The 16719-nt window shown below is 41.6% G+C and overlaps 1 protein-coding gene across 3 annotated transcripts in view; it reads left to right on the top strand.

Moving 5' to 3' along the window:
* Window positions 1-2303: 2303 nt before the first annotated feature.
* The window catches only part of SYT9 (synaptotagmin 9), a 67448-nt gene continuing 53032 nt past the window's right edge, over window positions 2304-16719 (top strand). For all 3 annotated transcript variants that reach the window (XM_071559031.1, XM_071559030.1, XM_071559029.1), the window contains exon 1: window positions 2304-2451. In XM_071559031.1, the coding sequence (XP_071415132.1) occupies window positions 2304-2451 (148 nt within the window). The remainder of the gene's footprint in view (window positions 2452-16719) is intronic.

The following is a 16719-nucleotide window of genomic DNA, read 5'->3' as shown; positions in this document are numbered from 1 at the left end:
GCAGTGATGTCCAAATAGTTTCATGGTCTCTCCTCCACCAGACTGAAAAATTTCCAGCTCTAACCACCTGTATTACAAACATCTGAGCACCTTCAAAATGCTGATATTTAAAAATGAAGTAAGATACTTTAGTTATAGGTGAAGGATACAGAAATTACCGCTTCATCACCAGGATGTCAGGAGTTCACTCTGCAGCAAGCCTGAATCCCAAGCTAGCAATGAGCTTGTGGTCCCACAGGGTAAAAAGTACACTCTGGTAAATGCTTTAATACCACTTTGCTGTTGATATATTGGTCTATCTTGGACAGAGTACAAGCTATAGAACAGCCCAACCATCTCGGTCAGAGCCAAACTACCAAAATATAGCCAAATAATCTGCCTAAATGAGTCACAATGCACAAATTGTACAGCAATTCAAAATCTGATCACACATGATCACTGGACTAATTTGACTGTAATTCACAGGTATCTCTGTCAGTGGTCTTTGACAGCTCCTCTGTCTTTCCTCCTTGTTATGACAAATTACCAGCATTGGCCAGGATTTGATTTTGTGTTACAGATGAAAAAGTTTCTGCCCCTAGAGAGCTTACATATGTATGAATAATTCCCTAGCCCTCCTGAACCTGTTTTTTCCTAAAAGACATTTTGGTTGCTCAAGATTTACCAAATTCCTTAAATTTTACCCCTTCTTCACTAAAATAGGAAAATCATCAGGACTGCTAAAGCCTGATTCTTAGTTTCAGAGAAAGAGCTGTGACTGACAAGTGCCTCTTAAAAATTGTCCTTCTCCCTGCATGATTGGAGAAACAAGCCAATCATGTTGGTTTTCCAGCACCAACGTATATGTTTGTGCAGCATTCATTGAGGCTGGTAGGAAGTTTCCCTGCGCTTAGATGTGAAAACATACACTGATGTCATCAAAATCTCTGGCCTTTAGAAACATGTCAACAACTCTAATATCTATATACTATTTTATTATCTATTATTAATTCTTAATAACCACAAGCCAGCATGAACAAGTTGCCTGATTACTGATGGAATTATACCTGGCTTAAAAAGCCATGTTTTACAGATATCATTTTTTATTAAAAGTGAGAGGAGAAAAAACCATGTCTTTGAGACATAAGCAATGCTATCAAAGCACTAAGAGACAAGTTATACTAGTCAACAACTTTTCTTATGAACATCCACTCCTTTCCCGGAATACATTTCATTTCAACAATAAATTTTTTTCTTTAAAATACTTCTACTAGAAAATTATCCTATTTCTAGAACTGTTATCTGCAGTCTTTAAACAGCAGGCTGAACATCCACACCAGTTTGAACTTTCTGAGCTCATCATGGCCTCTGATATTTGCTTTAAGTAATACAAAAGGGAGAGAGAGGGCAAAAAAATGAAGTTGAATGGAGCAGCCAGTTCTCAGCTTTTCCCCTTATGACACCCACCAGCCTCCCAGCCTACAAACCCAGAAAGCAAAGCAGCACCCTAGGAATCTCCTACTTGTCAGGATAAACATGCCTAATGGCAGACATTTCCTCAGCCCCCACCTCCTCCGGGAAAGGCTCTCCTGCCCCACCTCCCCTCAGGCTCGGGCTGGGTATCAGATGCCTGAGGTTTCTCAGGCGTGCTTTAACTCTTTTTAACCCCTCAGTCGCCCAGGCCAAAATATGACTCTACTCAAAGCAGACTTCCGTTCTGTCCAGGGTACATCTCTAACATTTTACCCTCCCGGCTCTCCCGACTGGAGGGCGAGGGGATGGAGCTGCATTTCCAGACGCTGAGCTGAGGGAACGGGAGAATTCCTGGGCAGGAGCGGGCACTGAGGCACAAGGGCGCCCGGCACGGGGCACACCGTGCGGGGCCGGCGGCGGAGGGCCGGGCCAGCCGGCGATGGGGCGGGGGAGGACGGGGCGCTGTCCGTCAGGACCAGCACCCGGCACGATCCCTCGCCAGCCCCTGCGCCGCCGCTGAAGTTCCCGGGCGCGGGCGAGCGGCTGTGCTCGGGGGGTGCGGGCAGCGGGGCGGCGGGGCAGACCTGCCCCCGGGGCGGAGAGGGGCGCGGCGGCCGCGGGCAGAGCTGCGCAGCGGCCGCGCCGCCGCTCCCGCCTCCGCGCTCAACTGGTGGGACCCCCGTTGCGCCCCCGGCAGCGGCGCGGGGGGAGCGGCGGGCGGGCGGCCCGGCCCGGCCCGGCCCGGCGGGGCGGGCGCCGCTGGCTGGGTATGCGGGCGGCGGCCCGGCGGCTGCAGGCGGGCGGCGCCTGACCGCACGGCTCCGCTCCGCTCCCGAGGATGCTGCGGGGCGATGCCCGGCGACAGGGAGGACGAGATCTGCCAGAAAGCGCTGCAGCTGCTGGCCGAGCTGTGCTCCGTCGGGGCGGTGGAGAACGAGAACTGCCGGGATTTCATCTACTACCTGCGGGACAGAGCCCGGCCCCGTCTCAGCGACTCAGGTACGGCCGCTGCCCTCGGGGGCGCGGGCACCGGCGGCCTCCCCCGGCGCCGGCTGCGGGAGGAGAGCGAGCCCCGCCGGGCATCCCTGGGCGGCCCGGTGTCGCGGGGCGAGGCCTGCCGGCGCTGCCCGGGAGCGAGCGGCCGCGGAGCGGGGACGGTGGAAGGGAGGGGTGCTCCCGGGAGCGCGGGGCTGGCGGGGATTTGCCCGGCATGGCCAGGGGAGGACGCTGGTCCGGGCTCGGCTGCTGCCGGTGCTGCCGGCGCTGAGCTGCAGCGCCCGATGCTGGGGGTGATACGGAGCCCGAGCCCGCAGCGCTGCCGGAGCCCGTGCGAGCCGCCGGTGCGGCAGCGCGGGGGGCGGGCGGGCAAGTTTCGGCCGGCGCCGCTCGCCCGGAGCGGTCGGAGCCGCCGTGCTCGGCGCTGCCGCGGCTTTGCTGCAGTACCGGGGCTGCCCCGGGGCTCCCGTGGCTCTCCCGGTGCTTGGGGTTGAGCGCAGGGGCGAGGGGGTCGGAGCTCTGTTTAACCGGAACGCGATTTAACCTAACTTCTCAATTCTGTGTGTCACAAGCTAAAAAGCCTATTCCTTACAGTTCTGTGTGTACAAGCAGAGGTTGTAGGTCTGACAAGATGTACACTGGGTGGTTTTGTGTGTATATGCCAGGATTATGATTGCCTTCTCGCATCTTGGCATAACACTCCTACAAAAAAACTTTAACTCAAGGAAGCTTTCTCATAAGGAAGCTGAGCTCCAGCTGCATGAAAATGTGAAAAGATTGAGGATGTGCTCTATGTCTTTGGCCATCAGGGAAAAGCAAATTGCAGTTTAAAGTAGGAGCTTACTATATTTATTTTTATATCAAGATGGGTGTGCTCAGTGTGAGGAGAAATTTAGATAGTTGATAAACCTTTGCAGTACTGGGAAGCCTTGCTATTAAATTAGCTGGTATTCATTTCTTTATAATCTCTGAAAGCAGTCAGTTCATTTAGCACAGGGAGTCCAATGACACTATTCTTGAATATTTTTCTGTAATTCGGTCAGTCTGAAGTAACACTCAGAGTGCAACTTACTGACAAATCCTTGCATATGCTAAAAGGCCTGCAAGAAACAAGTAAAACTAAGAGAAAAAATCTTGAGGCAGAAAAAGATCTGCTACCACAATAAATGAATAAGGAATTTTCCGTCATTCAATTTGCTTGTATCCAAAGCTATTTACAGCCATTCCAGCTTTTCAGTACTTGAAATATTCAAATTGAAGTGATTCATGCAATGTTTGATAAGGATTCTTTAAAAATAGGCAAATTTAATTGTTGGTTCATATAGGCAGATTTAATTACTTTGTTCATATAAGCAGTAATTTTTGCAACAGACACCTGTGATTTTCAGTAATTTTCATTTACTAAAGGATCAATCACATATTTGTATATCAGGTCATAGTTTCAAAAATGTCTGCTTAAATCAGTGTTCACTTCGGATACTAAACTACTTGAAATGCATATGGAGACTTTAACCTCAGCTACTTGGATAACAGCTTTTCAGATTTCTTTCAGAAGATACCTGCTTTTTTCTCTGTGAGCCTCAGGCAAAAAGAGTACCTGGCATCTGTTTGGGAGCATTTTTAAAACATGGTGTGCTCAGTAAAAATTTATCACCTCTACCTTAAGATGAAAAAAATGTGTATTTATTTCTACCTGTTTTCCTTCGACTGTTATTATACAACAGCCTTCCAGTATTGTTGCAAACCTGCTCGATTACACAGAGCAGCAGTCCCTAACCTTCGCCAGCCAATGTGCAACAACAGTGAGCAATTATGCTGCAGGCAGCATCCTTCTATTGGCCTCAATTTTAACGTTTTTATTTTTTGCAGCTGCAGTCAGTCTCAGAGGGGCTCACAGGCAACATGTTATCCATAAACCTTGACCTGGAAAGCACTTCTGTAAGGTGACAATGTCAGGAATTTATTAATTTGCTTCGTCTTATATTCCTTTGATTAAAACACATATATTGTCCCAGTAAACTGGCTGCCCATGTGGTTTGTTTAGCTGGTCCTTAGGTGTGATGGTGTGGCCTGTAAGAAGGCAGTGTCTGTGACTTCCAGAATGAAGCAGTATAATTCGCACAGGTCAGTACACTGACCAAATCCAGCTTGCTCTGTGTAGTTTCATTGACTTAACAAGGGCAAAAATGCATTTAAAAGCCCGGACTTTTTTAATGCTTTCCCTTTCCCAGCAGTAGTGGGCTGTGAAGAAAACCGGGGCTGAAAGACAGTGTCTCCTTGGCAGAACTGGGCAAGGATGATGCTATCTTGTACCAACTTACTGCCCCCCAAGGTGTGAAGATGATGTGCATTAGCCAAACTGAGTAACTTGCTCTTAGACCAGCAAAAGAGCAATCTAAATGTGAACAGTTGAGTGCAGCTAGAAAACACACAGGATTAGGTTTTGTACAGGAATTAAAGCATGGGGAAATGCTTAGAAAACTTTTTTGAAATAAAGTGGCTGCTTGCCTAAACCCAACAATATGGTGGATACAGATGATTTTACAGCACGTTTGGTTGGAGACATTGATGTATGATGTCTCTGTCCCTCGTCAGTATTTAGAAAAATCACGCCCTAACTGAGAGAGAGAGTGAGCTGAAGGGTTGCTGAGCCTGATGCCAGTGTTTGGCTACAAGCTCAGCCTCCTGGCACCCCTCAGTCCCAGCACTGAGCAGCCAGATCCCTGAAGATCTGCTTGTTTCTGTCCTGACATCTGATGCAGTTGACTTTGTGGGTCCCCACTGTCTGAATATGTGGTGTGGGACTCAGACCAGGAGGGATGAGGGCAGGAGGGGACTGGATGCTTGTGGTATGCACCACATCTTTATTTTTCCTGTAATTTGCCCTATTGTGGGAAGCACTGCACGTGCTTTGAGCATAAGTTTAAGGACTAATGAGGCTTAGGGCGCTGGTCCACTGGATATAAAGGGTGACATGGGTGAGTCAGATTTTAAAGCTCTTCAGAAAACTAAAAATGCAAATTAGTCATTTAGTGAAAAAGCTTCAATTAGTTCAATAAGAGTTATAAGTCAGAGCAACCTTGAAAATCCCAATAGGCATCCTCAAGCATTTTGGTACCTTAATAAGCTGACTCGTTTTCTGTTGTCATTGTAAAATGTCAATAATATTTCTGTATCACAAGAGAGTTTTATGAGGATAAATTGCAAAGTCTGAACACATACAAAGTATGTAACACATTCATAAAGGAGAGTCATATGAACCTCTTGGACATGTTCAAGTGAAAACCTTGTTTGTCATATGGGCTTTTGAACACCATCACTCAAGATCATGTAATATTACCCCATGACACCAAATAAAGCAAATATTGTGGATGAGGAATGGAAGTTGCTTGAGCAGAAGAATTATATCCATGTGTAAAAAAACCTCCAAATTAAAAAAAAATAAAAGAGCAAAGAAAATCATGAAGGCAGAAAATCTTAATGGAGAGACTGACCATTAAAAGAGGAAATAAGATGAAGAAACTGCTTATGAAGATAAGGGTTATAAAAAAAGTCCAGGCCATTAATCATAATATATTTTAATTAATTTTGTAGCAGAAAAATGAATAGAAATAAAAAGTGAAATTTGCTCTCCTTTTCTGCTGTGTCGGATTGCATGTCTTGAGGATGAGCCAGTAAGATCTTAAAATATTCTTAATTATGTTCTTTAAAATTGACTAATAAATGCTAAAGCAGAATGTGTGATGAAGGTTGTGGGTATGGAGATGGCCATTAAGCATAAAGTATGTTACAGGTCATAAGTGTGAGAGCAATACTGTACAGTGACACTCAGATTTTAGTGCTGATGGAGGTAAAGACAGTTGACAATCAAGAAATTAAAAAATGTGGGCATGGAAATGGATGGGATATTGAAGACAAAATGTATGTGAAAGTGCAGCTGTGGTCTTGCAAAGGAATATGAGAATCTTAAGAACCAGTACTTTATTTATTTATTTTAGTGTATACTTTCAACTTCAGGAAAGCGAAAAATACAAAGAAACAAAACCCCTAACCCATTATACATGGCCTCCAAACCCACTGGTGGAATGTGAGAGCAAAGGTTTTCCATGGAGAGTATCATTCCAATAGACTGTTCATTCCTTAGGAAGCTAATCCTTGCAACTAGATAGTATCCCAGCAAGTTTCCCTTTAATTCAGAACTGAGTTTAAAAACAAAACCTGTCTTCAGAAAGTAGTTTAAGTTCTTAAAAGGGTGTTGTTAACTTCTTGTCACTCATCTATTCCCCACCTCACCACCACCAAGTCTTCCAGGAAGGTACCAAGCTGCTGGGTTTCATCAGGATGCTAAGTACATCTGGATTTATCTAGATAAATGCAAAAAAGCATTTACAAGTTGTAACAACATGAAAAAGATTTGAGTGGGTGAAATAACTCTCAGTATGTTTTTTATTTTCACTTTACTCACTACAAGCCATTGCTTTCCATATTTTTAATTTTCTTTTCCTTCTGCAAGAGGGATATAAGATGATGCTGCTCCCAGTTGATAGTATTCACTGTGTTGTGCCAAGACTTTACAGGACAGAGGACAAGTAGGAATCACATTCACTGACATGAGGTCAAATGAACGAACATGTGTGAGACCCAAGTTCCTTGGGTTTCAAGAACTAAAGTGGTGTTTCAAGAGTTTAAAAAAATACAGTGATGTTATGTATTTTAGGCTAAAAATATGTATTCTTTTACTCTTTTGAAAAGCCAGGATCGAGTTTGAAGATGGTAAAAGTAATCACTTCCTGTTGCTTGTATTCTAAGATGCTCTGCTAGTTTAATTCCCTTTAAACAAAGAGACTCTCAGAGATTTTCCCTTAATACTGGAAGAGTTTAGTGTTGGTTTTCCCTGGGAAACCTGTTTTTAACATAACTAAACTTTGAAACAAACTAGAAAAGGGGAAATTATGTTTCAAGAAAAGGGACTATCTGTGTGCTTAGTAATGGTTTGAAGCTGTAAAGTAATTTACATAAAAGTAAATTGAAGTTTTTACTGCACGTAACTTTTTCCTAGAATATGTTTTTGTTCTTTTTACAGTTAACCTAAACATGTATAGATGTTTAAGTTACTGACCTCCAAAATGAGAGAAGAGGAAGACTACAACGATAGTTCTTAAGATAAAACTGAGCTTTGGTGAGGCTGAAGCACAGTCCTGTTAAATACTCTGCAGACATGAAAGGACAGATCCTTGCACTACTGAAAACACTTTTGATTTTTGCAGTGGTGCAGAGCAGCTGCAGTGTTCTTTAGCAGCACTTCAAGCTGGGAAGACAAACATGAGGAGGTTTTCTGCAGTCCCTCTGTTTGGCACTGCTGCCCTGTGGCTGCTCTTGGGTGCTGTGGGGAGGAGGGCAGGTTCCAGTCTGTCTGGGAAAGACAAGAGGAAGGTGGCTGCCTGCCCTTCTTGGCCTCTGCATCCAGATGCTGCAGAGAGGTGGAAAGTAAGAGCTTTCTGGAGTTTCCATTTCCATTTTAGTTTTACTTCTCACTTATATGGGAATTATACCAAATATCTGTTGTTTACAGTCTGGCGTTATGCACAGAAACTATAACATAACAATGTTTTATGCTGTGTTAAGTAGCCCGATGCCAACTACACCCTTTGGATTTAACAGAAAAAAGTATGTTTACTCATATATGATATATATCAAAATGATCCTTATTTACTGAAGTCATTGCAAGCTCATTTGTGAAATAACACTAAAAGTTAGAATAACATACCAATTGAATCAGAAATCAGTTATCATTATAGTCATCACACAGTTCATGCAAATCTCTTCCAAATGTGTACTGAATGTTAAAAAAAAAATGGTTATTTTGAACTGTGAGTAACAAAATATATATCACTGAAAATAACCTGAAGAGTAATGACAGTAACATCAACCTTTGGAAATTAGGATGGCTAAATAGCCCACAGTCTTACACCTGAATTCCCTTGTTAAATGCCAGTTTTGCTGATGAGGAGCAGTAGGCTAAATTGAGCCCTTGTGCATACAAACTTATTAGCACTAAAATTTGATCACTGAATTTGTCATAACTCTTATTTCAATGGGATTTGCAACATTCCTCCTTGATACAGAGGGAGAGGGAAAAGAAGTTGCTAATTATATTTTCCTAAGAATTATCTGTAAACTTTCCACAGGCAACAGTTTAAATTTAGCACACAAAGCACTGATCACTTAGTAGAGGTGTTACTATAATGGATTTATGGGTCATTAATTCCTAAAAAAATATAAACCTGTGTTCCAATAATGCTGTTTTTCAGTCCTGGCAGTTTCTGAATTGTTGTGTATTTGTGTGATCCATATAGTTAGTGACCCAAGTACAAATGATCAGCCACATGTTCCCCCAGATAGCTTTGTGGAAAATTCCTTTCCAAACTAATTTGTGTGAGTTTAATTACACTGACAATTCAGAGACCTAGAAATGTAAATCCAAAATTATTGCTGTCATAACAGCAAGTCTGGTTAAGCTCAGTCTTGAGGTTGTGCAGTGCTGGACCAACTTTGGTGTGTAATATCTATAGGCTGGACATAAACTGTAGTTCATGTATTTATGTTTAAACCCACATTTCTGGGTTTTAGTTCTTCCCACACTGAAAATAATGGTCACTGTTGATTTAGTGCAAAGCTGTACTTAAGAACATTGCACTGTACATCTTTTGCTGTATTTTGTCATTATTTTAAGCTCTTCTGGGGCTTGATTTAGCCCAAAGAGATAAAGAGAGATTATTTTGATGTAAAGCTTTATGTCCTTTTCATATTGCTAACAAATTTTTAGTTGAAGGGATAAGAATCTAGAATAATTAATTACTGATGGAAGGAATTTCCATTGAATTGTTGTCAGTTGCAACTTATAGAACCTGCAATTCCTAAAGTTCGTCATCTGACAGGATAATTTTTTGTAGCACTGCTAAGCAGTGAGTACTTGATCCATTTATATGGAGCATCCAGAAAAAAGTGTTAAGTATAACAGGTGGTGATTTGCATATTTGTTACATTAGCTATTGTAATCAGACTGAATTCTGGGGGTTTAAACTACTCACCAGGTTCAGCTGCATTTATTTTTTTAGTATTTTAGACATTCATTAGCCAAGTGAGATCAGTTTGGCTTCCTTTGGCAGGCATGCACACTCCAGGATTTGGTCCTGTGTACCTCCCGTGGTTAGCTGGAATTCAGAATTACACTGGATGTGGTCGAAACGGGCACACATGTCTGTCTGTTTTAAGCCAATTTACAGCTGATGTGTGCCTACCAAAGATAAATGTTGGAAGAGTCCATATTCTGTCACAAAAAACTTTCAGGTTATTTTTGTAAGTCCACAATACTCACAAAAAATCAGGCAGTAATGATTTGGAGTGAAAATTTTCAAAAGCTGTTTAAAGTAATAAGAATGAGGATTTGAAATAGAATAATTTCTTCCAATATGCTTTCTCACTTTCTTTTTCCCCCCAGTTTAGTTTTACACATGCAGAGAAACACAGCTTTGCTGACTTTCCTTGGAAACAGGTTTCTTCAGTTTCGTTTCATTTCCACATCAGGAAGTTATTTAAAAGTATCGTAATTGTATCTCACTGTCTGTGAAACTCACCAAATACTTCCTTTCCCCCTGTGAGAGCCCTTTATTGTGTGTATACAAAACACTAAATACTTCTCTTTGAAGTTTCTCCATGTAAACCAGCCATCATCATTCCCACCAGGTTACTTTGTGTCTGGCTGCTCCATTCCTTTCCTACATTGTATGTGTATAGACCGGTGTTTCAGATGTTTTTCTCTCTGGGTGTTCCCACTCCATTTCTCAAGCAGTGGCTCATTTTAGTTATTGCCCCATTTCTTATATTTTTAATTCATCTGTGTTTTAGTTCTCTGACTTCAACAGCATGGTTTGCTTTCTTCTCTCATTTAGCTTGTGTAATTGTGTTGCTGTGTAATCAATCAGTGCACAAAGTCTGACCCATCTCACACTCAGGTTGTCTCTCTGAGCATCTGGACACAGCTCTGCAAAGTTCTCTTTAGAGTTTCCTTTCAAAACTTTTTTTTTCCTAATTCTCAAGAGATTCATGGCTGTGGGGTGATGGTTTCACCAATACCTATTAAGATACTACAAAAGGTGTTTCTCACATGTGTCAAATTTCGTAAATAATTAGAACTTGTAATTCAGTACACATTAGCCTGCTATTATGAAAAGGAGTGTACAATGCTAATTAGAAAATGATCAATGAGACCAACAGTCTTATGATCTTGTTTCCATTTGCAGCAGATGTTTTACCCATTTAGAAGAGAAGTCTATTTTTTCCCCCTAGAGAAGTTAAATTAATAAAATTAATTCTAAGTTATTCTCTCTCTTTTTTGGGAAGCCAACCAAAAATAGCTGCTCATTATGCCGAGGTCTCAGTGCACAGCATAAAGGAAGAGGATGTTTCCCGAGCCTGGCTGCAGGGACGTGCAGCAGGTGGAGAGTTGGTTCTTGCTCTGTGCTGTTCTATCCCCTGCTGTGTGGCTGGTGGAGGGTGTGTGTAGCAGTGGTGTTATGGCAGTGCTTACCTGCTCAAAACAGATTTTAGATCCATTAGAAACCAAATGCAAGAGAAAACAGGTCTGGTATTACTTAAAAATATGTAAAGCTCTGAACAGAAAATTGTCTTATTGTTACTATTTTTTTTCAAGCTTTATCAATTTGCTTGGGCACAAATATAAACCAATAGCTCAAATTTTGTTTAATTCTATGATTGCGCTCTCTTCTGCAGCAGATTTTGTCATCAAGAAAGGCTCCTGTTTCTGCAGATGCCACTAAGGCATCCATGGCAACAAAAGTCTAACATAAACTTTTCCTCTTTTTTTTCTTTTTTTTCCTTTTTTTTTTTTAAGTGGACAAATATTAAAGATAATTAATGAGTGAAAAGAAATAGAGCCCAGAAATTAGGCTTAGCTGGTGAACAGAAAGGTGAGGCATTGACCTATTTTTTTCTGTTTTATTTGTTTGTTCTAAATTCAGAGCTGTTTCACAGATAGAGAAGGGTGAAACCTTATGATGCAGCAGGGACGTGCCTGATGCCTGTCACTTGTGCTGCTCAGGAGATGGACATGAGGAGCAGAACAGGCAGCCGAGCCTCTAAAGAGAGCAATATTCCTCATATTCCTGAGGGCCCAAAGAGCACCAAGCAGGTTTGCTGTTACCCGGAAATTAGAGTTAGCTGAGTTGAAGGCAGGGATTTCGAGGACCTGCCTGGAGTGACATGGTAGACAGGAAAGGTTGTGGATATACTGTGTTGTACCTCTGTTGTGAGAATTTTTATTTCTGTTTTATATTACACTAAAATTTGCCATTGAATGTAAAAGCCTTTTGAGCTTCTTTGTGGAGTTCACTGTATTAAAAAAGGTAAAGTAGATCTGACCAAATGCTTTAGCTGTCTGGGGGTCCCAGGAGATGCTCGTTGCTTTGTTTGTTGATTGGGTTGGGGTTTTTTTGAGGGCTCAGTAGCTTGCTAAGTCATTCTGAGAAAGCATGATTTGGCACTGACACTGGGGCTGGGGCTGATCAGGAAAGAGAAAGCTTGGCCCTTGTGGCTTCATCTAATAAGCAATACCTGTCACCTTGACTCTTTCCTATGCAGCAGCATCACTGTTCCTGCCAGCTTCTCTCAGCTGCAGAAGGTGTAACATTTTTATATCTGCTCTCGTTCTCAAGTTAATGTCTTGTTCCTGCCTACCTTATTCGTTCTGTACCTGTCTCTTTTTCTGTTGTCATTGTGTTATAAAGAGCGAATTGACTAGTCAAGATGATTTCTTTCCTACTGCTGCTAGGAGCCAGTGATGATAAAATAGCTAAAAGCAGTTCCCAAAATAGCAGTGCACAGGTATAGGTTTGCCAGAGCGATTTGATAGTGATTACTCTATCCGTCCTTCTGTAGCGTAGTGTTACAAGTCAGACCCAGCACTGTGAACAAAAACTGCTCTTTCTTCTTTTGATGTATTTTTCTTCCTTCTTTTCTGTTTTTCTTGGAAGCTGGAAACCAGAACAGACCTTAATAGCAACAAAAACAGCAATATCTTCAGCCACCTTGACTTCTTTTCCTTCCCAGATTAGGGGGATGCAGTTTTTTACCTTCAGGAACATCTAAAATTCAGTCTTGGGATTCACTTCTTGTCCTAGAGACTCTGTGCAACTAGAGAAGGAACAGTAATTTTGTTAAAATGGAAGGCAAGGGATTTGACATTTTCAGTCTTTTGGCAGTTTTACCCCCTTCTTTTCTGTGCTGTGCCCCTCTGTGTGAGGAAGATCTCCAGTGGTAGTTGTTGCCATGGCACTAAGCAGGGCGAGGTGTCTACTCCAGTCTTAAAACCATGTTTATGGTCGTATTGTGAAAAATTATCTCTTCTGACAAGTTGGGCTTGTTTACCCAGAATTAGTACAGCACCACGTCTCTTCTTCCAAAGAGGAGAGAGGCTCTTCAGGTCATTCCCTGTGTGTCAAGGCAAATGTGAGCTTCAGCAGTGCTGGGAGAGCCTTAGAATTAGCTCTGTCCTTCCACTCCCTCGTTAGCTGTTCAAATGAACAACCGCTTCACGCCCTGCCGAGCAGCTGATTGGCCTTGGAGGGAAGAAGCATCTGAAGCAGTATTAATGTTTCATTCAAAATCATGAGAGCCAGGGAGGAGGGGAATTAGGGAATTCAAAACCCCAGATCAGTACTGCCTTTTATTTCACCAGGCCCTTTTCTCTTGAGCAGCATCCCTAATTGTCTCCCAGACTGGATTTCCTCTCAGGACAGTCTTGCTGACTTGGTAAGATGTTTTTGCCAAGGGTAAATTTAACAGCTCTCTTCCCTTTGCTTTTCTTTCTCCATTGTCTGCTTCTTCTGCCCAGCCCTGTTAACAGTATCTGCTCTGACATACGCTCGATAGGAGATGGAGGAGCAAAGAAGCTGTGCAGTCGCTCCATCCTCTGCTGTTTTCCCTTCTCAAGTCATCACTGCTGCATCAAGACCTATGAAAATCCCTTTTTATTTTCTCAGTAAGCAAAGCGGATCAGAAAACTGAAAAATTAGAGCCTTAAAATGCTGTCTCAAAGATATATGAGCGAACTAGATGTGATAAAGCAATCAGTAAAGGAGTGTAGTGGAATGCATGACAGCAAGAACAGCCAGCTGCATCTGGGAAATACACAAGTCCTTGGACTCCAACAGCATCAAACAGCCAAAGCTTTAAAAGATGAGCAATTCTTACTTTTCTGTAGCAGTCCCAGCAGTTTGGAACATGGTTGGCAACCATTTATTGCAATCATAGAGTCATTGATGTTAAAAGAAACATCACCTCAAAGTGGGTATTCACATAAGATCTTGGATTCTTTGTACATAGTATAGCACGTGCCAGGGTTGTTAAATCTGGAAATGTTTCTAATAAATAAAAATAGTTTTCTTAGGAGTAGAAAAAATGTTAGATACAGAAGTGTTGCATAATTAACCTTGATGAACAGGGAAGGACCATTTTTACAACATTTCAAGGAGTGTTGTTCCCAGTAAATGGAAGCAAATAGATCCTAAATCCCTGAGCACTTCTGAGATAAATGTTAGTGGTTTTGATTTTAAAAGCCCAAATGTTTCTTATTCTTTTACCTGTTAGCCTTTGGAAAAAATAAAAAGGGGGAAAAGGAAGCTTTGACAGAGTATTTCCTGAGTCAGCAGTTGAATGGAAGGAATGATGCTGACGCACTTGGTTCAAGGTAATGGAAGGACTTAGCCCCAGATAAGGAGGGCTGTGAACATCAGTAACAGCACAGGTGGTGTCTGGTTGTAAATCCTGCAAATCAAACATTCCTCAGCAATATGTTAATGCAAATATGTTTGGTTCAGGGATGTCGTTTAGAGACAGGAGTATGGTTTAGTTGGCTGGAATAGATTACTAGTTGGGGACTGGGAAAACTGAGGCTCTTTTTCCAGCTGTGCCAGGCACTTGGGATATGATCTTGTAGAAATCTGTCAGTGTCGTTTTTCCCCGCCCTTTCAGCTGCTTTTCTAGCACTGATATGCAGTTAAAATTCTGTCTAATGCCCTGTATGTAATCAGCAGAGAAAGCAGGGCATGTCTCGAGTGTGATGTCAGCAAACCACTGAGCAGGAAACTGCCTAAAAAGCAGCCAAGAGAAAACAGTGGGCCCAAGGACTTAGGTGGAAAGGAGCTTGCCTGAATATGGCTCTCTCTATTTTCATAGCAAACAGAAGACAAGAACCTGGGCTTTGTTGGGGCCTCTCAGCACTTTATTCTTATAAATAATAAACAGAATGTATTTTCTTCCTGTGTAGGTTAGCAAATAGAGATGTGCCTCTGCTATCAGCAAGAAAGCCATAATTGAGAGGCAGTGATTTGGTAGAATACACATTCAAATGGGAATAAATAAAAACATAAGGAGGATTTCAAAACTTCTATTTCTGTGCTGGGCTTGATAGGTTTAACTATGTAATTTATTCATGATACCTCTTTGCAAGCTCAGATTTACATTTTCAGACTTAAATCATGCCACACACTGTACCCTGCATCTGACAAAACAACAGTGCTAACAGGTACCTTTTGATTAGTTTTTGCACATCCCAGCATTTTGCTGTTTAATGTCTCATTTTTGGCTTAAGGGTTTCAAACATTTGCTTTCATGACCTGGGTAGGATTGCAAATGCACATCTCAGTGTGATGCTATTGAAGACTGAAACTGAAAGGACTGTGATCCTCTTCACATTATTGTAGCAGAAATGCACAACACAAAGTCTTTTTCTTGGAGGGGGAAAACTTTTTCATGTGCCCCATTCTCCAGTTTGTGTCCCCCCTCACACTTGGGATTAAACAGTGTATTTTTACTGGCTCAATTTACTTCTTCTTAAGGATCTGTTTATGAATTCATTTTACCTCAACATGTATTTTGTGCTCATGTTTAGGAAACTTATAGGATTAATAACTCAACCCTTACATGACTGTCCTCTAGAGAAATTAACCACTGTAAACTCTACTCAACAACCCACTTACAGCCTGACTTGCACAAGTCTGGAAGTTTGGAACATGCAGCTCTTTGAAATGCTTTGAATCCCCTTTTTCTCTGTTAAGTGAATGTAATCTTAAAAGGGGAATGTTTTCTGTTTTCTTAACATTCACATTTTAGTCATTCAATAAACTGTTCCTTTTTTTCCTACATTCATCTCAATTTCTATAATTTTGGAGGAAAACTGTCAGATTTCAAAAGCTGCTGAGAGGGGAATGGATTCACAGTGATAGAAAGCAGGTTTAGATTAGATAGTAGGAAGCAATTCTTTGCTGTGAAGGTGGTGAGACACTGGGTGTGGCTGCTCCATCCATGGAAGTGTTCAAGGCCAGGCTGGATGGAGCTCTAAACAGCCCTTTCTAGTGGAAGGTTGGAACGAGATGATCTTTAGGGTCCCTTCCAAGCTAAACCATTCTATGATTCTGTAAACCAGAGCCACTAAATCTGGCCTCATGGCTTCTGTAGCACCTACTTTGACTCCAATATCTCTTGAATAAAATTTTCAGAGAAATGTACATGAATGAAACAACTTGTACTGCAGTGAAATCGAGTGGGAATTTGAAATAAAAGCCCTTCATGTGATTTTTTTTTAAATCTAAACATAGTTATTTGTGCTGATAAAATAAGAAATTACTGCATCTGTTCAAAACTCTTATCCCAGTTTAATGTGAGCAATTTTGAATGATCTCAGCTAATTTATTCCGTTTTCTCTTATTTGAATAACAAATGTATGCTGTAACAAGCATGATTATGACAACAAATTTTTTATTAGAAGTATAAAAATGTGGTCAGTTTTCCCCTCAATGCTATGGACTGTCTGCAAAAGTTAAAATTTGCAGTTTGAAGGGTAATCTTTGCTAACTTAGTGAGGCAAATACAAGTTGTTAAATGTCAACCTGAAGTGGGATCACAGGCACTTCTGAGAAAAGGACATATACAAGCCCCTGACTCTAAAGAGAAGATTTAAAATAATGTTCATGTAATTCAGATTTAGGTATATTTTTTTCATAATATAATCAAACTATCAGAAGTGTGATTTTATTTTGTTTATTTTTTTAACCTCATTTTCTTTATTTATTTTGAGGGGCCATGGGGAATTAGGATAAGCAATAGACATCAGTGGAGGCCTTGTTTACCTGTGTTGGGTTACAAAGAAAGAAATACCAAGGTTTCAAAAAAATCATGCTAAAATCATTCCAT

The sequence above is a fragment of the Pithys albifrons genome, chromosome 6 (assembly GCF_047495875.1).
Source record: "Pithys albifrons albifrons isolate INPA30051 chromosome 6, PitAlb_v1, whole genome shotgun sequence".
NCBI lineage: Eukaryota > Metazoa > Chordata > Aves > Passeriformes > Thamnophilidae > Pithys > Pithys albifrons.
Note: the sequence above shows the minus strand (reverse complement) of the source record. Positions and strands in the feature narration are given on the sequence as shown.